Source organism: Porites lutea, chromosome 2 (genome assembly GCF_958299795.1).
Source record: "Porites lutea chromosome 2, jaPorLute2.1, whole genome shotgun sequence".
NCBI lineage: Eukaryota > Metazoa > Cnidaria > Anthozoa > Scleractinia > Poritidae > Porites > Porites lutea.
The window spans coordinates 3,670,339-3,695,472 of record NC_133202.1 but is presented as its reverse complement, the minus strand read 5'-3'; the positions used below and the strand labels follow the sequence as shown (position 1 = coordinate 3,695,472).

At 39.5% G+C, this 25,134-nt stretch overlaps 3 protein-coding genes across 3 annotated transcripts; 1 reads left to right on the top strand and 2 right to left on the bottom strand.

The window, feature by feature from the left end:
• Positions 1-96: 96 nt before the first annotated feature.
• Positions 97-7,773, bottom strand: LOC140925073 (uncharacterized). Its single transcript, XM_073375029.1, has 3 exons — positions 7,495-7,773; positions 1,695-2,343; positions 97-1,470 (listed from the first exon to the last, which is right to left on the bottom strand). The coding sequence occupies exons 1-3, from the start codon at positions 7,771-7,773 to the stop codon at positions 311-313; spliced, it is 2,088 nt and encodes a 695-aa protein (XP_073231130.1). The 3' UTR covers positions 97-310.
• Positions 7,774-9,989: 2,216 nt separating this feature from the next.
• Positions 9,990-13,719, bottom strand: LOC140927444 (uncharacterized). The gene is made up of 3 exons (XM_073377091.1): positions 13,309-13,719; positions 11,795-12,430; positions 9,990-11,343 (listed from the first exon to the last, which is right to left on the bottom strand). Exons 1-3 carry the CDS (start codon positions 13,577-13,579, stop codon positions 10,181-10,183), a joined length of 2,070 nt encoding a protein of 689 aa, XP_073233192.1. The 5' UTR covers positions 13,580-13,719; the 3' UTR covers positions 9,990-10,180.
• Positions 13,720-19,165: 5,446 nt separating this feature from the next.
• On the top strand, positions 19,166-22,830 carry LOC140927440 (neurexin-4-like). The gene is made up of 4 exons (XM_073377087.1): positions 19,166-19,259; positions 20,627-20,886; positions 21,694-21,811; positions 22,157-22,830. The coding sequence occupies exons 1-4, from the start codon at positions 19,166-19,168 to the stop codon at positions 22,801-22,803; spliced, it is 1,119 nt and encodes a 372-aa protein (XP_073233188.1). The 3' UTR covers positions 22,804-22,830.
• Positions 22,831-25,134: the final 2,304 nt, after the last annotated feature.

The window sequence follows — 25,134 nt, the reverse complement described above, 5'->3', positions numbered from 1 at the left end:
ATGGCATGAACGTATCTTTTCAGGGACGGATCGGAAAAATTGTAAGAGGGACTGGCAAATCTCAAGATAAACAATTCACAGAAATGCTTTCACGCAATCTTCCCTGCAACCTCTTTTATTTTTTGTATTTTCTCGTCACCACTCGTGTTTCTAATGGTATGTCTAATGTTTGATGACAAACAGTGGTCGTGATGACAACGGCTGGTCGTGTTAACAGGCTGGCCGTGACACTGACGCTACATATTAAGAACCTGGTTGTACGAGTAGTTAACGAAGCAATGGCAAGTTTATGAAATTATGAAGTTTGCCTCTAAATTATGCCATAGCACTTAAACTTTCCCAGAGTGTGGTAGCCATACTCCGAGTAACTATCATCAATATCTCCAAACCTAAGTTGTTTAACTGGAAGCTTGGTCTTATCAGTGAGGAGACCGCTGTCTTCACGCCACACGTTGTCGTTTTTATCACAGTTACAACCATAGCTGGGGTTTGAACATGAGTTGGTCATTCCGCATGCGCATTTATCAGTGGTAGATGCTCCGCCCCAGTACCTCATCTTTTGAGAGTCACGTGACACCCACCATCCATATGGATTGCCGTTGTAGAGCAACACCGAATGATAACACTCATATTTGATAAACTGTTCACATTGTAAAGAGACTCTGGTGAGACTTGCCATCTGAGAGAAACTCGCTCCTGTGTAATGAATGTCGCGAGAGTAACTACCTTGAGCGCCATAACCACTGACCTGACGCACATATGTTCTGCTTTCACTGTCGTGACTGATCACTGTCACGCCAACACCACTCTTGTCAGTCATGTCACAGAAAGCTGTAAAAGCTGCCAGACCTCCTTCACCATCTGGATCTATGACGTAATTACCGCTTTTACTGCTGATGTATTTCTTTATCATCGAACAGGAAGGGGCTACAACTGGTGCATTGATTTTCACTTCAGCTTCTATTGTCGTCAGGGCGTTAGTCGCCCTACAAGTGTAAGACCCCCCGTGTGATTTTTTGATGTTGCGGAGAATTAGCGTACCATTCTGCAATACGTCAGAGTCCACAGGAAGAGAAGGTTTGCCGTCCTTTGTCCATGTAATCATGGGTTTGAGATCACTTTCAGCTAAACACGGCAGAGGGACTGTAGCGAAATCTATCATTGGGGTCAATGCTTGGGGAGGACGAACTTTGAACCGCAGTGGAGAAAATATTGTCAGTTGAGCCGTATCTGTTTTTGACCCCATAATATTCTTTGTGTTACACAGATATGTTCCACTGTCTGTTTTTGCCACATTGTAAATTTTCAGGGTACCATTAACCACCTCAGCTCTGTCTTTAGGCAAACTTCCGAATGATTTAGACCACGTGATTCTTGGTTGCGGCTGACCGCTAGCAGTGCAGGCGATGGTGACGTTTTGTTTCTCTTCCGCCATTAATCTTCTGGACGACAAAAAAGTGTTGGGAGCATCTAAAACAAAACAATACGTATGCAACACAATAAAGAACCAAGACTCGAAGTCGTTATGATCAGGCTTCTAGCGGTACTAATGAATCACGCTATCACCAAGCGGCCCCTGCGGAATACGATTTTCCTGTTTTTCCTGTAGTAAGTGAGGGGTGCCTAAAAAAATTTGTTAACATCAAGAAACTAAGAAGAACTCAAAAACTTGATTTAAAATAAACAAAACTCACACTGAACAGTTAGTTTCGCTGTAGCGTTAACGCTTCCCAGCAAATTATCAGCCCTACAGCTGTAAAGTCCTTCGTCTCCAGGTCTAACGTCATTCACAATCAGAGAACCACTGGACTCTACCACGTGACGTCCTACCGGAAGAGATGAGTTCTGCTTAGTCCACGTGACATGTGCAGGTGGATTACTGTCCACTGTACATTTGAAGATGGCTGTCTGGCTTTCATTGACGGTTGTTTCAACAGGAGCCTGCAGCAGAGAAGGAGCAGAGATAGACTTACCCGGCTCACCTTTTACACCTTTTTCGCCAGGTGGGCCTCCTGGTCCGGCGGAACCCGGGTCACCTGGGAGTCCTAGATCTCCCTTTACGCCCATTGCTCCTTGAGGCCCTAGGGGCCCATGTTTTCCAGGAGGTCCTTCTGGACCGGGTCTTCCCCGAGTTCCAGGTCTTCCCCGTCGTCCTCGGCTCCCTTTTGGTCCTGATCGGCAGAGCGTTTGATCTTTGGCACAGACTTGGTTTTGCAGCAGTCGAAGTTCTTCCTTGATCAGCAGTTTTACATCAGCGGCTGTTTGGACTGACTTTTGCGGCGAATTAGTTGGCGACGAACGCTTCTGTCTTGAGATGTTCTCATGATCACCTGGAAAACGCAACTGAATGTATAGATACTCCTTTTCAATAGCTCACAGTCTTGTTAGCACTCTCGAACCCTTGAAACCATGTCACGGAAAAGAAATCCCTGGGAAGGAGCAGGAACCCATATCCCTGGCCGGAGTAAATAATGAAAGAATTGCAGTAGGTATTACCCCACTTTCCCCCCTCCCCCTCCCAACAAAAATAAACTTGTATGTCCCCCGTCCGTGATTTATGAGATTTAAAGAATTGAAAATATATATTTTTGTGAGGCTCGCACAGTTAGTCCAATGTCTGACAGTTCTGTGTTTAAAATTACGTGTAGAAAGATTAAGAATGGAACTGACGGGCCATATTTTAATCACCCGGAAATCATCTTAATCTTGGTGCGGTGTCAACTAATATGCCTGTCAAGGAGGATAAAGGGTTAACCTAGCTTTGGCAAACAGCCGTTTTTAAGAAGAAACGATGGATCTTTCCACGATTGTTTTCAACTAGGTTAATGAAATACAGTGTAACACGCATTTTTTATATCACTATTTTGTGTTTATGAGCTGTACTGCCAGACGAGATACCAGTCATGTTGAGACACTTGTATCATCGTTAACTAATCTATTGGTTAGTTCGATCCCTGATCGGATGGGTACGTTGACGAGACAAGGGGCGATGGGGAAGCTTCCGTCAATTTAGAACAGGTTTTTGTGTTGTACATTAAAACCTTTTTTAATTGGAAGTTCAGCTTTTACATTTTTCATTTCTTGGCACCCAACTAAAAAAAACGTGAAATACAGGTGAAAAAAACCCCCATTCTAGATCTATCCCACCGAGCGCGTTCACTAAGGTAGCCTACATAAAAACGGCTTGGAAACTAAAATTTCGAGGACGTTTTTGGACTTTTTACATTTAGGGCATGAATTTTTCGTCATTTTAGGCCATGGAACCTAAAAATGAGCCTAGCTAGCTGTAAAAAGGGGCAATACGGAGGCAATACGTCCTAGCCGGCATGATCACATGCTGTTTACGGAAAATTCCCTCATTCATGTCAGGAAATTCTGTATTTTAAAGCCTCCCCTAGGGCATGACTCAGCAATTGAGGACATTTCTGCTACGTTTTCAATGTTGGTTAGCATGCAAGGATTTTTCCCATGCCTATCGTCAATGATTTGCTCACTGATAATAGAGGGGGTGGCCCCAGAGTGGTTTTGCATTGAAATTGGCATGCAACAGAATTTCGCATGCCCTGTAAGCATGATTTGAGGTTCCGTGACCTTCTCACCCAGGCCGCGAGAAGCCTAGGTTCTAGTAGTAAGTAATTCATACCCAGCAAAATCCCCGGCATGCCGGGCATGCCAAATTTCTGACATGCCCGGCATGCTAAATTCTCTGGAATGCCGGGCGTGCCATAATCTGGGTCATGCCGGGCATGCCAAAATCGGTCTCTGGCATGTTTCAACGCACAGGTTATAATTCCTTGAATCTACAGATATTTTAAGCCGGGCTAAAAAAAAATAACTAAACAGATCACAGTGCTTATCTTTTGATGTACGGTTACACGATGACGTCATTACTATTCCCTTCATTTTCATAGATTTGGTTGTCCCAGCGAAGTTTAAATAACAAAAGCTCTAATTTTCACAAGAAAGTAAAACCCTGAGGGATTCTGCCGAAGTAATAAAACAGCGTCATCGTGGAGATGACCTGTTGGGGGATTGTAAAAACTCCTCACCCCTTTTAATGAGTCTTTAATAAGATTCCCATTTCACATTGCGAATAAAATGGAATTGACTGAAATCAGTAAAAAGAGAGACAGAGACTATTTTCATTGTATAATAAAATGCATCTATGTTCCATGAAAGCTTTTAAAAATACAAGGCTATAGAATATCTTTCAAAGCTCATTACAAACTGAGCTAACCCCCAAAATCACTGTTCATTATTCGGTAAATTATGATGTTTGACAATGCAATGTGCTTGAATGTAACGTTGCAATTACAAATCTCTCGAACGCAATTTTCCCTACGTTAGAAAAGCTCTTTTTATCTTGTTTCACATTTTGATAAGGAGTCTGAGTTCCTCTTTCTTGTTTTGTAGGCTTGCCAGGGATTAATGTTTTTTTGACATTACCAGTGTCTGTGTTCTTTGTTTATAACTCAAAGTAAGTCAGTAATAACTGACGGTATCAAAGGATTGCTCTCTAGAAAAATTAATTATCTCCTCGTCATGTCTGGAAGTTACCTGTAAAAAAAAAGAAATGGAATCTTAACACATGCAAGGGCAATATGAAAAAAAGAAATAGAACATGTAGAGCTCAGCTTCTCTTAACATATTTTCATACTGGCTTGTTGAGTCTGTTAAAGGTCGCAACTAATTGTCTGAGGTTAATTTCACAAGAGTGTGCAATTGAGATAAATACATGGTAAATAAAGTGAAAGAAACGTGGTTTCACATTAGCCAATTTACATTGCGCTGTTCGATGATGTTTACACGCTTTTCTACTGCGAAATAAACCTTTGCATTTGGATTTGCAAGTCAAGATTGTACCGAGTTTGACTCACACATAATTGAACAACAGTTTCATTTTTAAGCAGGCAATTGGGGTGTAGACCCATATAAAGCCGGAATATGTAAAGGAAACTCAGCGAAAACTTTTTCGCATCTTTTTGTGGCGATATTCTTTCACGGCCCGTCAACTGATTAGGGGTTGCGAAGAAAAAATAAATTAGGACCAAAGGTTAAAGCCTGTCCGGTTACATCATTTCGTATGTTACCTAGAGTTCTAATAAATAGGTCATAAAATAGGATTTAACGAGAGCGAATTTGTTTCTCAATCGGTGTATAAAAAAGTGAGGCTATCAAATGAGAAGTTTATAGAGTATCAAAATAATTAAATTAAAAGCTCATTTGATTAGGAAAATTCCTATACGAAAACAATGCTAGTGACATTAAATTGATCAGATAAAATTCTCAGAAAAAATGTCCCATAAAAGCCTCATTATTTGCTTTTGTTTTTGCGTAAAGGTAAATTTTTCGGCCCACAAAGCAAAGTTGAAAAAGCGTCTAAATCTTAGTTTTTTACATTGAACATGTTTATTAGCTTAGTTTTCGTCCGTTTTAAAAGCTTTATACCCCAATCATAATTTTCGGGTTAAAATAGTACAAAATCATTTCAAAAACCATGTTCATTTAAAGTAGAGCCGGCAAACGTGAACACTTTGTAATTCAAAAGTCGGACCCAGCCAGGTTGTTTAAGCTTAGAATTATTTGCATTTTAGCGTCCTATAAATTTACCAGAATCGCCTCTCAGAGGCTTACTGTAGCAAAGCATTTTGTAGTACACTCGTAGACAAGCAATGTAAGCCTTAAGTCTTTGCTTGGATGAGATGTCCGAAAGAAAAATTAGTTTTGTGGACCTAAACGCACATTCACAGACTGCTTGTATTGAGTTGTTTACAACTTTGCATTGACACCTGCAGCATGTTCATTTTTTTAAAACGAAATCCAAATCTGATTTTGGCATTTGATTTACGGGTATTTTATTTTGTCTCCAAAAGTGATTGTAATATCCGTTTGATTGTCTTTCAAACAACAGTCAAACTATGCAGCAAAAATAAGTAACTTTACCAGTACAGTGAAAAAATATGACCATAGGTGCCAAAAATAATTATACTCGAGCTATAAAATTAGATCTGACTTTTTTTAGCTTTGGTTTCTATATTTTTGAAGTTTTCTCTAGTCTTCTTAGCAGCACAAGAAGATTACAAGACATAGAAACAGAAACAATCCGAAGTGAACGAGTTGACAACCACTTATGCCGGAGTTCTTAGGCATGCTCAACAGCAAGATAAACTGAATGCCAAAAGGCGAATTCACGGGATTTGTTCGATATTCAGGCTTTTTCTTTACCAAATTAATACTAAATTTGTACTTACAGTCTCTCGCAGAATCCATTTCTTGTCCAGCATTCACCAACATCTCAACCATACACCGCAGAAAAAAAAGACAAACAAGTGCGAAGAGACATGACGACATCGTGACGCCACAACTGCCACGCTACAACAAACTAGATTCATCGTCATCCGAAAACACTTCTGCGGAAATTCGGCCGATTTCGTGCGTGCTCGGGGTATCTTCGGATGACGCAAATGACGTTGCTCAAAGGACTATCGTCAGCAAGGAGTAAAACAGTTTGCGAGATTCGCATAGCCGACAAGAAGCGCACTGAAAAACTAAGTAAAATCTCTCTGAGAAGGCAGTCCAAATTCACCAAATCAGAACGTCTTTGCAGTATTAACGTCGTACTCTCATACTGACTTGAACGACCTGGTAAGCTTAATTTTCACCAGTCTTTTAATGCTGTTGACCGGGAAACATTCCGACGCGATAAAACTTAAGCATGGATAAAGAAGATTTGTTATCTTATTGTTTAAGACGCTTTTCCGCGATCAAATTTAAATCTGGACCCAGAAATGTCAGTATCGGTTTCAAATAAAAGGATTAATCTTTGATTGCAAGTTAAATATTCTATTTTATGCATGAAGAGTGTTGTTTTGTTGTGCTTTTTATTTATAAATCCAGGCTCCTGTCTTCAGTTTTGCCAGTCAATCCCGTGACACACATTGTGACAAACATGACTTTTTTTGTTATAATCTGCATTCATTGCCAGGCATGAAACCTGTAACTTCAAGCTCCCTAAGATATATTTGGCTATTATATGTGATTCTCAGGATATGATGCTGAAGCGAACATCAAAATCAGTCTCGCTGGGCATGCCAATTTCTTGCCTGGCATGCCGGGCATGCCAAACCAACTGGCTTCACCATCGGCATGCCCGGCATGCAAAAAACTGGGAATGAATTATCAACCCGGCGAGAGATCTGGGACCTAAGTTTAGCTGGGTCAATTTTGGGCTGCGAGGGCATGAACCCATTTTTTCCATGCCTATGAGATGTTATTTCTAAGTACCAATGTTCCCTTGAATTTTGTCATGCCTAAATATATAAAATTTTCCCTCTCTCATTAATCCTCAGACTGGATGCGATTTTTACGCTCGCTAGGCATGTTCAACTGAAAATCATGCCCATACCCTTATTCAAAACAAAATGCTATCAAATTTTAGTTTCCAAGCCGTTTAAAGGAGTTCTCCCCCCGGAGTTCGAAACTGAGACTGATCACCTTACCTTGTGCCTCCTGCCAAGCACCGTCTGAGTTCCTATCTTTATTTATTTGCCATTTTTCGTAATTCTGTCGTACTTTCTGAAGGAGTTCCGTCTCCAACTGGCCACAGAATGTTGCTGACTCTGATATCACTCGATGGTGTTCTTGAATTTTGAGTTCCACGTGAATTAATGCGATACAACACACAAGTGACAACAGCAAGCCTGAAGTGCAACAGAAGCTGTTGAATTTTGTTTCTCTGTTTGTCTTTTTCTCTTCTTTGCTTTGTGCTTTCATCGTTTCACTCCAATCGTAAGAATGAATTCCCTCTAATTTTAATCTAATTCGTGAGCGTGAATACTTAGTAATACGAGAAAAAAAATAAATCAGTGACTAGTGACAGTCGTCATCACATAACCAGACTGAAAAATATAAGAACTGAAAAGACGCGATCGATTCATCGTTACAGGAAGTAAATACTACTCCTTAATCTTACGTGATGTCATTTGCGCTTCAGTATGAGGGGAAGTAACAATGTTAATGTGTTCCTGGATCCTGGGAGCAAAGGGGTGAGCACGTGATTTGAGAGAATTATTGACTTTCTCAAACAGTTTAGAGGGGAACAGTTCGTCCCGTTTGGTAAGAGCTGCCTCGAAAAGCCAGAAGATCCTAGACAATCTCAGTCACAACTATATTTTCTGTTTCCACCAAAATTTTATTTAAGCGGGACCTTCTCACGCATAAGAGCCTTTCGAAAATATACCTAAGAAAACTTTTTTCCACAGTAAAAGGAACTTGGTGTGTTTGGAAGTGCCGTCGTACCAAATAACTGAAATGCAAATCTCCTACTAGACACAAAGGGTCAGTTATTTGAACAAAGTCTAACTTAGGCCGCGGTTTAAGAAACATTGCACCTCCAGATCTCTTTCAAGGTGGGTTTTATGCTTTCATGGAACCGTTCACGTTAAACTTTGTTTAGATGATAGAGTTGGACCGAGGTCACTAGTTCAATCTCGGCTTGGAGGGTTCTCGGGTGGGGGTGGGGGTGGGGGTGGGGGATACTTGTGCCCCGGATTTAAGGACTTTTTAAAATGTATTAGGCAGATCAGCTTTTAAAATTTCGAGGTACTGAGATTTTAAGCACCAAACTAAGGAGCCACGTGCAATAAAAGAATCCGCTATTCAAGAACTGATCGAGCACCTCCAAAGCCATATCCTATCCCACAGCTCGTTTAGAATAAGGGAGTACTCCTCACCAGGAGTTTAAAGATGATTACCTCACCTTGTGCGTCGTGTCAAGTTCCTTCTGAGTTCCTGTCTTTATTTATTTGCCATCTTTCGTAATTCTGTTGTACTTTCTGAAGGGCTTCTTACTTCATCTGGTCGGCACAGAATGTTGCTGACTGTGATATCACTCGATGATGTTCTTGAAGTTTGAGTTCCACGTGAATTAGTGCGATAGAACGTAACATACAACGACAATAGAAAGCCTGAAGTGCAACAAAAGCTTTTGAATTTCTCTGTTTGTCTTTTTGTCTTCTTTGCTTTGTGCTTTCATCGCTTAACTCCAATCGTAAGAACGAATACCCTCAAATTTTGAATCTTAAGCGCTTAAATGCTTTAAGTAACGAAAAAAACAAAGCAGTGACTAGTGACAATCGTCATCACATAACTAGTTTTAAAAATATAAGACCTGAAAAGAAGAGAGTCATCGCTGCATGAAGTAAATACTACTCCTTTTTAGTAAGTGATGTCATTGGCTCTTCAGTATGAGGGGAAGTAACATTCAATTACAATGTTTAGAAAGAAAACTCAGATGTTGCTGACGTTGCTGCTTCCTGGGAGCAAAAGGGTGAGCACGTGGCCTGAAAGAGTTATTGAGATTCAATTGAACAGTTCAGAGAAGAACTGTTTATCGCGTTTTATAAGAGGTTCTGCGAAAAGCAAAAATATGCTAAGCAATCTCATCCAGCAACTAGGTTTTATGTATGCACTCATGTTTCATATACGCGGGATCTCTGCACTCATCAGAGCCTTTTGAAAGGATAGCTAAGGCAACTTTTTTTCAACATTTAAAGGAAATTGGTGTGTGTAGAATTGCCATGGTGCCAAATATCAGGGGAATATTGAACTTAAATGCAAATTCCCTACTGGACCCAGAATTTCCCAGATGTCTTTAGGTTTTTGTAAAAAGGAGTGAAAAGCAGTTTAGTGACTATTTGTTTTTATAGCCATTATGACTGAATACCGTGGGTCTTCTATTTTTGTAGCCCATTGCCAGCATTGCAAACTAAAAACTCTTTTAAATAATACGATCGACCCCTCACTCCGTCGACGAGTCGTACAAACTAGGTGTATACGAATTCACACAGCACCTTGTTATAGAAACTTATTGCAATATGAACTTATCTTTTTAGGGACGGATTAGAAAAATTGTAAGAGGGACTGGCAAATCTTGAGATAAACATTTCACAGACATGCTTTCACGCAATCGTTCCTTCAACCTCTTTTATTTTTTGTATTTTCTAGTCACCACTCTTGTTTTTAATGGTATGTCTAATGTTTGATGGCAAACAGTGGTCGTGATGACAACGGCTGGTCGCGCTAACAGGCTGGCCGTGACACTGTCACTATATATTAGAAACCTGGTCGTACGAGTAGTTAACGAGTCAATGGCAAGTTTATTAACTTATGAAGTTTGCCTCTAAACTATGCCATAGCACTTAAACTTTCCCAGAGTGTGGTAACCAAAATCAGAGTATCTGTTACCAATGTCTCCAAACCTAAGTTGTTTTACTGGAAGCATGGTCTTATCGGTGAGAAGGCCGCTATCTTCACGCCACACATGGTCCTGTTTATCACAGTTACAACCAAACCTGGAGTCTGCACATGAGTTGGTCATTCCGCATGCGCATTTATTATTGGCAGATGCTCCGCCCCAGTACCTCATTTTTTGGGAATCACGTGACACCCACCATCCATATGGATTGCCGTTGAAAAGCAATACCGATCCATGACACTCATATTTGATAAACTGTTCACAGTGTGAAGAGACTCTGGTGAGACTTGCCATCTGAGAGAGACTCGCTCCTGTGTAGTGAATGTCACGCGAGTAACCACCTTGACGGCCATAACCACTGACCTGATGCACATACGTTCTGCTTTCACTGTCGTGACTGATCACTGTCACGCCAACTCCACTCTTGTCAGTCATGTCACAGAACACTGTAAAAGGTGCCAGGCCCCCTTCGCCATCTGGATCAATGACGTAGTTGCCGCTTGCCCCACCAGCGTATTTTTTTATCACTGAACATGACGTAGCTGTAATGGGAGAATTGATTTTGACATTAGCCTCTATTGTTTTCAGAGCGTTAACCGCTCTACAGGTGTAAGACCCTCCGTGTGATTTCTTGATGTTCCTCAAAACTAATGTACCATTTTGAAGAACGTCGGAGTCTTCAGGAAGTGGAGACTTGCCGTCTTTTGTCCAAGTTATTGTGGTTTTTAGTTCACTTTCAGCCAAACACGGCAGAAGGACTTTAGGAGAATAATTTATTAGAGGAGTAAGTTCTTGTGGAGGACGAACTTTGAAACGTAGGGGAAAGAATATCACTACTAGAGCTGTTGCTGTTTCGGCTCCCATAACGTTCTCTGCTTTACAAAGATATGTTCCACCGTCTGTTTTTGCCACATTGTAAATTTTAAGAGTGCCATTTACCACCTCAGCTCTGTCTTTAGGCAAAGTACCAAATGGCTTGAACCACGTGACTCTCGGTTGCGGCTGACCGCTAGCAGTGCAGGCGATGGTGACGTTTTGTTTTTCTTCCGCCATTAATCTTTTGGATGACAAGAAAGTTCTGGGGGCATCTAAAGGAAAAAATAAAAATGTGTTTACATTTGTACAGACATACAGTATTAAATATGTGACCTCAAGATCTAGTTTGCTTGGTGGACTTTGATCCTGCTCCAACCTTTCTTTAACCCACGGTCTACTATAGTTCGATGCAATAAGGTCCTCAAGGAATTCCCATTAAATGAGATGTTCGTAAATATAATTTTGTTCTATAGGGCTTTTTTGTGTACGGCATTGCGAACTGTTCGCTATTGAATAGAGTCTGTGCAACAATAGATCGAAATAGAATTAATTAAAATAAAGAACCAAGCCTAGAATCCGTGATGATCATTCTCAACTCGGTAACAATCATGCTATCATTTAGCGTCCCCCTGTGGAATAAGATTTTCGCCTTAAACGTAAGTGGATCCTGCGTAAAACTCTTTTGAGACGAACTCAAATATTTGATTTAAATACACAACTCACACTGAACAGTTAGTTTCGCTGTAGCATTTACGCTTCCCAGCAAATTCTCAGCTCTGCAGTTGTAAAATCCTTCGTCTTCTGGTCTAACATTGTTTACAATCAGAGCGCCACTGGCCTCTACTACGTGACGTCCCACCGGAAGAGATGAGTTCTGCTTAGTCCACGTGACATGTGCTGGTGGATTACTGTCTGCTGTACATTTGAAGATGGCTGTCTGACTTTCATTGACAGTTGTTTCAACAGGAGGCTGCAGCAGAGAAGGAGCAAAGATAGACTTACCAGGCTCACCTTTAATGCCTTTTTCACCGGGCGGCCCTACAGGTCCCGCGGGACCCGGGTCACCCGGCAGTCCTAGATCACCCTTCACGCCCCTTGCTCCTCGAGGTCCTATTGGCCCATGTTTTCCAGGAGGTCCCTCTGGACCGGGTCTTCCTCGAGTGCCGGGTCTTCCCCGTCGTCCTCGGCTCCCTTTTGGTCCTGATCGACAGAGCGTTTCATCTTTAGCACAAACTTGAGTCTGCAGCAGTCGAAGTTCTTCCTTGATCAGCAGTTTTACATCAGCAGCTGTTTGGACTGACTTTTGCTGGGAATTAGTTGGTGATGAACGCTTCAGTCTTGAGATGTTCTCCTGATCACCTTGAAAATACAATTAACAGATATTCTCTTAAAATCGTTCACAGTCTTGCCAACACAGTCGAACCCTTGAAAGCGTCGTGTAAGAGAGGGTTCTTCTTGGCAGGAGTAAATAAGGAAAGAGCAGAAAGGAGCATCGCCCCACTAACCTCCCTGCCCACCCCAACAGAAACAAACCTGGGAGTCCCCTACACAACGTTAAAATTGTGTAACAAGGAGGATGTCAACGTTAATTAAGTCAACAACATTTTTTCGGATGTCTAACATTTCTGTGTTTAAAATACCTGTAGAAAGAAAGAAAGAATGGAACTGAAAGGTCAAAGTAAATATTTTCTTAACTCGGAAATCAGTTTAATCTTGAACCCGAGGTATTAACTAATATGCTTGCTAAGGAGGTTGGCGACCAGCCATTTAAATTAACGAACGATTTGTTTTCGATTGTTTTCAAGTTAACTGAAATATAGTTTACCGACTTAACTAACTTGCCACATGTTTGATATATATATTCTGTGTCTATGAGCTGTACTTCCAAAGGCAATATCACAATACTTCGACCACCGTAAACTGAACTGGTCAAACAAAATTGGTCAGATCGATCTCCGGTGTGTAGGTTGACGGTGCCGGGGGTCAATTTAATTAGAAAAGGGTTTTTTTCCACGAATTGAGACACTTTTTAATAGGTGGTTCAGCTTTTGACATTGATAGGTATACGGGGATTTTAGGCAGCCAACCAAGGAACCACATGCAAATTAAAATACAGAAAAAATCCCCTATTCAAGAACTGAGATAAAGCCATACTCTATCTTACAGAGCATACAGTTGTATGTAGCCTTCATCAAGCCGCGACCCTCCCGGAGATCGATAAGGACTGATCACCTTACCTTGAGCCTCGAACCAATCACCGTCGGAGGTGCTGCCTTTATTTATTTGCCATCTTTCGTAATTCTGTTGTACTTTCTGAAGGATTTCATTCTCCATCTGGTCACAGAATGTTGCTGACTGTGATAGCACTCGTTGATGTTCTTGAATTTTGAGTTCCACGTGAAAAAGTGCAATACAACACACAACAGACAGCAGCAAAGCTGACGCGGAAAACAGACTGTTGAGTTTTGTTCTTCTGTTTGTCGTCTCTTCTTTGCTTTTTGCTTTCATCGTTTAACTCCAATCGTAGAAATAAATACCCTCAAACTGTTCCTGAATCTTTTGAGCTTGCTAATATAAGGATGCGCACACAGTGGAAATATTTTGTAGCGTCTCATGCAGACAAAACAAAGTTGAATGCGTGATACGAAACGAAAACATTCGCGACCAGAGATGGTTATCATCACGTGACTTACAGTTAAAAATAGATACCAAAGGAACTAAGTGCTTTCTGATTTCTGGTGTATCAGTGTATTGGTTGTCGATCTGGTCCCGCCTTATATGAAAGAAAAAAGATTTTGCTGGGTAAAAGGGTCACCCTTCTACATGGGCTACCCATCGATGCACCAATTTTTCGTACTTATCCTTGTGTGAACTTAAAGATGTCTCGCGTCAGTGGAGAACTAATATAAGAGAACTGACTACACAATGCGCTCACCTTTCTCTGCGCATTCTTTCGTCACGCAAAACCCCTTTCAGCTACGCGCGGCCCTGACACTTAAAACGATAGTTGCGAGACAACTTTTTTTCTAGACTAAGAAAATGTGAAAAGAGATGTCGGATGCCTTCTCACCGTCCGGGTCGATTACATATCTACCACTCAAAGCTTTTGGGTTAGAATTCTTGAAATCTGCGCATGACTTTGGAAAGATCACTCTTGAAAATCCTGCTGTATGATTGACAAAAAAATTTTACATTAGCATCCATTCCCCAAGCTGAACAGACAAGCGCTAATGGAGTATGATGGAGAAGACCACAAAGCGAATAATAGGAAGGAAACATATATAAAGATGAGGGAAAGACGCTTGGCTTTTTCTTCCCTTGCAATCTTTCCTTTCGCCCCCTCTTTCATTACAGTGTTAACAGTCAAACCTGGACACTTGGAAGAAGATTGCCAATTACAATGTTTCTGAAAACAAAAGATTCTCAGTTTTTTTGCTTTGCAAACGGACCAATAACATTCATCATTTTGACGGCTCGGTTTCCTAAGAGGTTTTAAAGTATTTAACAGCTAAAAAATTTTAATCTAGCGTCTCGATGTTTTTATTAGTATTATTATCAAATAGTTTATAAAATTAAGAGGAAAAATTCTGTCATTTCATTCATCTTGGAAAAAATATTTATTTTAAAAAATTCAATATTTGCGACGTTTGTCATTTCAGGATGTTTACTAACATTAACGGTTTCAACCCTCTTCAATTTGAAAATTGGGACTGAAAACAGTTTTTTTTCTCCAAAGTCAAAATCCGGGTACCTTGTCACGGTTTTCGACGCCATTTTGACCAGTAGGCAAACGCGTAAGAAATTGCAGTGTTTGTATGAGAATCTAATTTCGAATAATTTCCGTAGAACGGCTGTTCTGAAAAAAATATGATTTGTAAACCAAAGCTTCACTCCTGAGGATTCTACTGAAAAAATCTGAGGGTGTTACATGCACTAGAAGACCTAGAGCCACTTTTTAAATTTCCTATACATTTGTCTGTAAGAATGTCCCGGGAAAATTACAGACAAATATATGGAAAATCTAAAGCAAACCTCTGGAGGTACGTGTCAAAAATTTTTTTGGACAATCCTTTTCTTTGTAGCTTTAGTTTGTAATTGATATTTTTTTCAGAATAGCCTATCTACGGAAGTTATTCGACATTAGATTCTCATACAAACACTGTAATTTCTCACGCGTTTGCCAGCGTGGTATTTTAGAAGGAGTAGACTGAGTCAAGGTCTAAAAAGGCCGAAGCTCAAGCTTTGTTTCACTCTCGCTTCAGTTCTTTCGTTCGACAAGTGCTTGCGTAACGCCAAAGTAAAGCTGCTTTGCAGTCTATTTACGGTACAACTTGGGGCAGCAGAACAAAAATGTGCCCTCTCTAGTTCCTCGAGGAAAGGACAAATCATGCATTTTCAGATCGTTCTCGCTCTAAAAGAAACTTGAGGAGTTACGCATAGTTAGCACCTGTCAGTAAAAGTATATTCAAATTTGATTCTTCACATAGTGACCTTTTTATGTTCGTTTTTAAATTCAGTATTGATGAAAAGGTTGAAATTTTCTGGTTTTTTAGGGTGATCGTTTTGACATCACCTACCGCAAGCTTAATCCCTATCAATTATTGCCCACATGAATGCAATCAGCTCTGTCTTCACTGAAACTATATGCTAATCTTCAGCCTTACCTGGATATCTAGCCATACCCATGTAGATGGAAGATGCTTGCATAAAACAGGCTGGGCAAGTTTCTCGCGAGTGAGTGTTAAGTTCGCACTTCTTCGAGTTTAGCCAGTAATTCAAACTCATGCAGTTTGGATCATTAACACACAAACTAACGCATCCGGGATGGTCATCTTTGAAGCTAGAACTGTAGTTTTTGTAGAATAGAGCAAACCCGCGTTTGGATCTCTCTTGTCGACACGAAAGTCCCGTGACCTTCAAGGAATAAAATAGTACCGACGGATAAACGAGAAACAAGAGAATTTGACTCATTTTTAAGATATCAATTTAACCTCTTGTTAAACCTTTGTAGGAAGCTGCTGCATCATGAAACAGCATCAACAAATGTTTGCATTGCACGCAGGCCGATTTTCCTTTTAGTTGATCGGGTTACACCGAATTTGGCAGATTTTTAATGAAAGAAAAGGGATCGGATTCCTCTGAGTTTTTAGAATTTTTTTTAGTCAATGCGTGCGCATCACGAGTTTTAAGACAACAGCGTGTTGGCCCTTAAAATGCCTGTCTGGGCATGGCGAACCACCATTTAGCTGGTGAAAAAAGATTTCTCATTTTCATTTGGAATTTCCGGTAACTTCTTTACTGCAATTTGCGCAAGTTCTCGACAAAACGATAAACAGTCGTGTGTATACATCTACATCATGTTTAAACAAATTTCATAAAACGTTTTTGTTAAAAGTAACAGCTGGAAAAATAAACTAGCACAAACCAATAATAAATAGATTTACGTGCTCTTGAAGGTCTTTCTTTTGAAACTAGGCAATTATTAACCAAATTCAGCTGGACAAAGCAACAAAGTGTTTCTGCTTGAGTAACAGTTTATGACAGAGAAAGGTTATGGTTTCAAGGAAATTAAGGATATGTCATAATTTAATTTTTAAAATTTGAGCTTTTTCTTTTTTTCAGTAAATCAACAGTGACATTTTCACTGTTTACAGGTCGCCATTACGACACCCGATGGAGAATCATGAAGTTATCCTTATATTAAGCCTCCTTACTGATTAAGCCTCCAGGAAATGTTAGCGACACCATCGGGGTCTTACGTCCCCTGCTCTTTTCGAACAGGGGTGTGGTTTCTTCTACGTCCCACAAGATCCAAAGTGCTGTACGTGAGACGGACCTATGGTTTTTCGTCCTTATCCGAGAAGACTAGAAAGTCTAACCGTTTGCAGATGTCATTACATAGGTAGCACTTTCCCTGAGTGCTGGTCGGGCCCGGCGTTTGAAACAGGCGACATCCAGCTCAGCAAACCGGTGCTCTCCTACCTGAGCTGACCAGGCGGCGGTAGTTAATGTAAAGAAGAATTTTTCCTAGCGTTGAAGAGATGGTGGTGTTTGGAAGTATTTAATTTCCTCTTTAAAGGTTACAAATAAGGCGTGGTACTTAAATTAAAACTTTCGTCTCAAACGGAGTCAGGGTTGGAAAGCCCCGGCCGCACCACAAAGGAAAGCGTTTACATAAGAAAATAGCTCAACTCCCACAGGATTGGATTGAAACACCAACATGGCCGCAGTTCCATTGTTTTGGGACACCAATATGGCCATCGTGAAGACGCTCAATTGCATTCAAATTCTTAAAATCATTTAAAATCCCCCATAATACACGCTGTTTGCCCCCTCGCCATTGATGTTAAATTTCCTTTGACGGACTGCATATTTCAAGAGTACAGTGAAACTTCTTCCCAAGTGTCCGCTTAATAGAGGTTGTAAAAATTGCGCAATGTTTGTTAACGATCAACATTCAACTGTTACTCTGTACTGTGATAAAGTTGCATGTTGTTAAAGAAGCTATCCAGAGTTCAAGTTCATTACCTTTCATTACCAAACTTCAGTACGTATTCAAGGACGTAATCTAATACTACTATTGTCAATTCTTTCCGGTGTCCGCTTAATAGAGGTTTCTTTTTAACAATGGAAATTAGCCAAATACAACTTATTTTAGTGTCCGCGTCCGCTTAATAGAGGTGTCCGCTGAACTGGGGTCCGCGTAATAGAGGTTTCACTGTATTTGAAAACAATTACTTATTCAAAACTTGCGGGGTCAAATAGATCTATAGTATATTATGGGGGATTCGAAAATAGTCAATAAAGAGTCAGATTTAGCATCAAGTTAAATAACATGCAAATGGCAAACGCGAAATTCAAGTTGGCAATTTCTTAAACTAGGAGATGAGCAGCAAAAAAGTGTCCTAAATATTTTTTTTGGATGAACCTGACATGAAATTAATGATTTTTTAAAAAAATAATCAACAACTTTATTAAAATCTTGTGAAAAACCTATACACAAAAGAAGAAAAAAGATTTTTTTTGTACATATAATAAAGAGTAGATGAGGGGAAACTAGGTCACATGACACATGAAGTTGACGTGCCGGTAATTACCGTAAACATGAATCTTAAAATTTCTCTTATGACATGAGGGATCATACCTATTATCAGCCGTAAAATTCGGCTAGATTACAGTAGAAGTTATAAACGACTAGTTAGTGACCACTGTCTCTTCAAGGTTACATTGCACACTTTAATTTTGAATTGTTAACACTCAGTGGTTCCACCTGCTTCCTTCACCTACAATCAAAGCCTAATCTTTCATTTCCTTCGAATGTTTAACGCAGTACAGTACTGATGAGTCAAATTTAAGCAATGCAAATATTACCTATCATTCCAAGAAAAATGATTTTTTATGTTCTAGTAAATGAGCTAAAATGCACTGATTATGAACGGTTTGATGTCGATGTTCTAGAACCTTTGGCGCATCTCACAAAGCAGTGTTAACATAGACTTATACACCGTACCGTACCACCTGCTTTTTAAAAAAGCAAACGTTTAAATTAAAATAGTTATTATGTCAGTCCTGTTGGTTGACAAGTAAATATCTTGGGACTGAAATTAGTCCTTCAATAGACGAAAACAATATTCCTGGCTACATGGTTTTCCTTGGCCAGAGGTTATCTTGGCACGAGATTGGCTGTGAGCACGAGAAATTTAAATCCATTGTAATTAAAAATGATAAAACGGGGTGATAAATTTATAAGTGAAAAATTGCTTTAAAGTTATAGAAGCTGCTACAGTACTATAAGTTTAACATTTATCAGCTACGACTTTATGGAAGTTAGTGATACTTAAAACGGCTTTATTTGAAAGTAGATGTTTCCTTGAGATTAAATGAGTTTGCTAACAAAACTATACACATCATTTTTTATTATTTCAATAGGAAAGATTAATTTCCAAACTCGCCGGTCGATGTGACCCAGTATTTAATAATGCCGCACCTAAACCAATCGCGCTTTGTTTATTTGCCTTAACAGTTCTAACATACGTCAAATTATAGACGCTTAAACGACCACTTTAAATTTGTGCGGACCAAAGAATATTAATAATGGCTGTTTTGGTCGGAAAGCTGGCAAACGGAACTTCATATGTTGTTTTCGTCGTTTGCTTTTCCCTTGCAATTCAATATTCAAGAAGTTTAGGTGAGAAAGACTTTTATCTCATTCCCAGTGCAAACCAGTTTAAAATTAATATCCGAGCTTCGAGCGTTTCTGAAAACAAACCCTTCGTTAACAATTTAGCAGGTGAACTAACGGCAGACAGTATATCGAATGCAAGTAGAAATTGAATTTTGACTCGATTTGTTTTAAAAACTCGTATAAACGTTCGAGTTAAAAATCTTCACTTCAATGCTTTCTTTTCACCATGCAAATTTAAAAAACTCTCCGTTGCTCGGAAAGTCATCCTTTGAACAGCTTAATAAGTAACTTGCATATCACTGATATTTAACAATTATTCCAGCCCACAAGGTGCGTAGAACCGAGTGGGCTAAAATTATCTCATACTCCCAAGCAAGAGTGGAATAATTGTTTTATTAGAAACGCCCACAAAGTATCGAAAATTCTTCCCGACTTTATTTGTAAAACAACCGATTTTCAGCTTGTTTTTAAATTTTGAACAGACGAGTACAGTTGCCCGTTTGGAGAGCATGGTTCATATACCATGATGACTAAGCCAATCAGAGCTCTAGAATTGCATTATCCAATTATTCAGTTTTTAATAATAGTGGATGGTTTAGAGGCGTTTTCTCTCTTACTGTCGATAAAAAGTGCAATGTTTAGTGACTTTGGACAAAGTAGCGGCGAAAAGAAAAGAAAAACGATCAACTTATCACACCAAATTATAACTTGTAAAAATTGATGTGTTTAAAACTGGAGGGAAAATGGGAGCTCGAAATCGCTACTATTTGGAAAACGGTCGACGCTTTATAAAGAAATTTATGCTCTTAAGTACAAATTGTTCCATTGTGCTTGATATTAATGTCGCTCCGCGCTGCATTATCGACGACGAAATCTTTAGACTGACTAATCTAATGAATCTTCATATGGGTAAAAACAGTTTTAGGGTGGACTAATGCAACTAGAGCGTATAGCCGTTTCATTTCTAGACTGTTCACAGTCCCCTATTTTTTCGTGAGATCGTTTAGATACACCGCTTCTTACCGTCACGTCTATCTTGATTTTCAAATGTATCGAGGGGGAGACACTCATGCAAGATGGGTAGCCCGTAACGCAAAGCTCTCGATCTCGATGATCTTACGGAAAAATAGAGGACTGTGAACAGTCAATTTTTATCCTTTAAAACAACTGAAGCGCGCTATATTTAATAAACATTCATTAATAAATGACAAAGTCATATAAGATAACATTTTTAAAACCTAAAGGAACTTTTGTGAAAGAAATCACTATATCCTCCATTAGCTATCAAAGGCGCCGTTTTGATCACATTTTGTTTTTCACTTTTAATGTTTTTCAAACGGGCCATAATATATACTGTCTATTTATACCAGCTGCGGAGGAATGCCGCATTATTATGTTCAAGGAACCAACACTCAACACAGTCATGAAGGGCCACTTAATCAGCAGGGCAGAGGTGCTTAACGAAGGGAGCTGTCGAGTGAAGTGTTATATGGAGCCCAATTGCGTGTCCATAAATATGGGGTTATCAATAGGTGGTAAAACCATATGTGAACTGAATAATGCCACTGGTGAAAATGAATTTGCTGCTGCACTAAAGTACAAAGCTGCCCACACTTATCTGGCAATCGAGGTAAAACCAGTTATATTCTAAAGTGATGGAATTATGACTAAAATACTTAGGATAATCGGAGAATTTCGTTATTTCCGTAAATTTGCTAGTTTATAGAAACAAAAATAGAGAACCAACATCATCATTATTAGCATCATTGTCACTTTTAGTTTCATTGTTCGTGTTATCGTCATCATTATCACTATCATCAGCATCATGATAATCACTGCTAGCATTATTTCCATGTATCGTCATCATCATTTTTATTCATTTTGTAGATCTGGATGCCTGATATAATAAAAGAAAAAGGAAGAAAACAAGTTTTATTGGCATTAATCCGCATTTATTCGATGGGACTGTGTATGATAAGAAGAATATGCAGATCGACGCGGCCTCTGCGGTTTTTAAACAACCTCCGATATCTACATAGTTCTTAATATCATATTTAAAATATTTTTCAGCTACAAGCGTAATTACCCCTATGTAAAAAGCCTCCCTCTTTAAATCATTTGGCTGATCCATGGCATTTTTAGAATATGAAGGGCGTTTATTCAAGCGGATGTTTTTCCAGGAGTACTAGTTTTGTCTATTCTCCTTGGGTTTTGTTGTTGTGATCCAGTAGTTTATATAGCAATTCCATGTTCTCATAGCGTGTAAAATCTTCCGTCCAAGTTGAAAAGATCTGCACTGGGACGTCAATTGTATTGATATTGAAAAACTGGGGAATTTAAACCAATCAGAGACCAATGCATCGGTCGTTATTGTTATTGTTACCATTACTGGACCTGGACTATCGTTGTGACCGTAACTCGTCTATCTTTTCCGTAGAATCCCTGCAGTAGTAGTCCATGTCTGAACAATGGCACATGTCAAGCTGGATTCACAAAAAAAGGATTTCGTTGCAGATGTCATAAAGGATTCATCGGAAGTTTTTGCGACCGGATAGGTATGGCTCAGTCCCATGAGCCGATAACTCTATTGGTCCTAATTGTTAAGTTTTTTTGTAGTTAACATGACAAAATATTCAGATATTTATATTAGTAATAAAACTTTTTAACCATTGCAGTATAGTTATCATTTGTTTCTTAGCATTTCATTGTCGTATGTTCTTTCTTAGATTAGACCGAAATTATTACTGTGCCGTATAACTAAAGTTTATTTATTCATTTTTTCAATTATCAAAAAGAAAAAAAATATGCAGTTGTTTCCTAGACTACTTTATACGAAAAAGATTGCCGCTTTCAGAATTACTACAACTTGATCTGTGATGCAATTATTCAATTCCTTTTAGCAAAATCGTGCAGCCATCTTAAAAAATTGGACCATTTAGCGGCGAGTGGAAGTTACGTCATTGATCCTGACGGTGAGGGAGGCTTGCCACCTATGTATGACGTGACTTGTGACATGAAAGACAAGGATGGCGTTGGCGTGACTGTCATCAGTCATGACAGTGAAAGCAGGACATTGGTGAAGGATTATGAAGGTCCAGGCAGCTACTCACGTGACATCTCTTACACTGGAGCGAGTCTGTCTCAGTTCACGAGTCTCACCAATGTCTCGTCACACTGTGAACAGTTTATCAAGTATGAGTGTAAAGGATCGGCCTTAAACAAAAATGAGAACAAGTTTGGATGGTGGGTGTCACGCAGTTTTTCTAAGATGTTGTATTGGGGAGGGGCTACTCCCGGCAGTGGTAAATGCGCATGTGGGATGAACAACACATGTGCAGGCTATAAGAATTATGTTTGCAACTGTGATAAAAACGATGATGAATGGCGTGAGGACAGCGGTCTCCTTACTGACAAGACAAGTCTTCCAGTCATACAACTCAAGTTTGGAGACACTCGTTCTCATGGTAATAGAAGCGAGGAGGGATACCACACGCTTGGGAAACTTAAGTGTTTTGGAACAGAACTAACGCCCATAGATCCCTCCTAGGGCTTTCAAACAAGTTCAATAAGTTATCAGGGACGGAATTTTGAACCCAGAAGCCACATATTCGGAGGTCAGGGTCGCAAACAAACAAATTCCCAGACGTTTTACCGTCAACTCTCTGTAAATTCTTGTAAGAACTAAGATCAAACTTTAAATTATCATTTGTTGCCCTTGTATGCTTCCCTTAAGGTGGCTCGACTGGATTTTCTGGGGGGGGGATACCTCCCAAGTTTGAGCATTAACTACGTCGCCATGAGTAAAGATATGGAGAAAAGATTACCACAACTGTATTATATAAAGATGAAAATTTCTTATGATCTGGGTTTTATTGCAATCAGAGTCGCCATAGCAACGTAACGACGCTATTACGTTTTTTATTTATCTTTGTGTTTCTCTGTACCAAGAGTTTTTTTAAGAAATCGCTTTAGGGAGTTTGTACCTGCCATAATTGCCTCAATTATGGCAAAGTTTGAACAAATTTTATGAGAGGGTTTTTGAGATATTTTGAAACGAAGTTTTAAGCATCATAAAAACAGTGAAATAGCATGCTATCCACACAATTAGCTAAATTTTTAAGAAAATGATAAGCCTGCGAAACGCGGCTTCATGTCATAGTGGTTTGATGCCATTGAAAACTGCGTACAAAAAAAGAGGAGAATTGCTCCGAGCGATCGCGAGTAAGAAGAATTTTAGTAACTTGCATTCAGCTGCTTTTGTTACTGTTTTTGCACGTAATTTGGTCCATGCCTACAAATTTCGCATTTTTCAAAAAACCGCTCGCTAAATTTTTTTATAAATTTGACAATCCCGAGATCAATCGTCTATAAAGATACCCTCCAAGTTTCAAGAACATTGAAAACAGAAAAGGCTTTTAAATAGGGCCTCGAATATAACCAATTTTCCCCCCAGATTTTGTGTTTACAAGTGAGCGTCCTCATTATTCACTGGCATTGTTTCCCAGTTTCTTATGCACGTGCACATTTAGCAAAAAGATAGAATTTGCATCAAAAAGGACCCTCGGTTAAATCTCCCGAATATGCTAATAACCAGGTAAAGAAATTAGTGATATATTATAACATCACATTGACTCTTTGTAAGAGTTTCTGTGATGTTGTAACGCGTGTAAGATAACTAAGTATTTTTCGGTTTTTTTTTTCGGTTCTTTGTAAGCTAAGGCAAACATCTATCTGCGAGTTCCAAAACGGTCTGCCTTAGAAACAGTACATTACCGGCATCTGAATCAACCCTTTATTAGTGCACACACATTAGATGAAAAACTCTTTATGATGGACACCTGAGTGTCAATCCCAAAGGTGTCCATTCTTCCCCGTGCGTTCCTGTCCTCCTTAAAACATTTCTACAGGAAGTTTCACCCTTGTAGTTAATGGAGATGTCAAAGACATGTTCCACCAGAAGCTTGATGCACGTGCAAAGCTGTTGTTTTTTTTTTTTTAAAACTAAATGGCTGTCTTCGTCGTGGCTGCTTAATCTCCCTAGCTCTTAGAATTAAGTCAACGCTCTTACGGTAAAACAGTTGAAGAACTACCTCAAGCACTGACTGATTTAAAGGTCAGTGAAGGCTGAAAGCAGACTAGCAGCGCGAGCCGCAGTTCTGACTTATGAGATGTGCTATTCAGTTTTAGAGACCCATCTCTCTCAAGACCCAAGTGGATAATGAGACACTCCCCGCAATTAGTTCCAATAATAGTAACCATTAGAAGCTCGGAATCGCAATCAAGTTAGTATCCAGAAGAAGACTCCTGTTTGTAATCAGATGGTTTAGAAATGGTTCGTGAATGGTCTCTTTGACGCAGCGTTTCTTCTGGATGCCAATGCCAGTACCGGTATTATGAAATAATACTGGGGGAGGGAGAGGGGTATATAAAACTTCAGACAAACCTTTTATAGAAGGGGGTATTACCCAATACTTCTTTGCTTATAAAGCACATTCTATATAAGGCGGCAACAAACGTGTTGTTGAAATAAGAATAATCTACAACCAATGTCGAGGCTTAACCGGCGCGCATTCATGATCACACATGGTTTGAATGATTGCACAAACAAACAAAACGTGAATGAGCTTGAAAAAAATTGTCCTTCTAACAAAAGTTATTTATTTTATTTCAACAGTTCTACCTATTTTTCATACGCTCAAAATGAAGTTCCCCTCTTGGGAAAGTTTAAATCTAAACTTTTAAGTAAGTTAGAATAATTTTTGAAAGGTTTGAAAGCCCAGCACATGTTTACTTAAGCGTTGGCACACCCTACTCTGCAGCGAGTACACAAAATGAAATAAGATCCAGGCTTGGATCAGACACAAGAGAGGACACTCTA

Coding starts and splice junctions, on each gene's coding strand:
- LOC140925073 (XM_073375029.1), bottom strand. CDS start 7,773: ATGAAAGCACAAAGCAAAGAAGAGAAAAAGACAAACAGAGAAACAAAA. Junction 2,344..7,494: donor GGCAGGAGGCACAAGGTAAG/GTGATCAGTCTC, acceptor CTATACATTCAG/TTGCGTTTTCCAGGTGATCA. Junction 1,471..1,694: donor AGCGAAACTAACTGTTCAGT/GTGAGTTTTGTT, acceptor GTTTTGTTTTAG/ATGCTCCCAACACTTTTTTG.
- LOC140927440 (XM_073377087.1), top strand. CDS start 19,166: ATGGCTGTTTTGGTCGGAAAGCTGGCAAACGGAACTTCATATGTTGTT. Junction 20,887..21,693: donor ACACTTATCTGGCAATCGAG/GTAAAACCAGTT, acceptor TCTTTTCCGTAG/AATCCCTGCAGTAGTAGTCC. Junction 21,812..22,156: donor AAGTTTTTGCGACCGGATAG/GTATGGCTCAGT, acceptor AATTCCTTTTAG/CAAAATCGTGCAGCCATCTT.
- LOC140927444 (XM_073377091.1), bottom strand. CDS start 13,579: ATGAAAGCAAAAAGCAAAGAAGAGACGACAAACAGAAGAACAAAACTC. Junction 12,431..13,308: donor TGATTGGTTCGAGGCTCAAG/GTAAGGTGATCA, acceptor TGTATTTTCAAG/GTGATCAGGAGAACATCTCA. Junction 11,344..11,794: donor AGCGAAACTAACTGTTCAGT/GTGAGTTGTGTA, acceptor TTTTTCCTTTAG/ATGCCCCCAGAACTTTCTTG.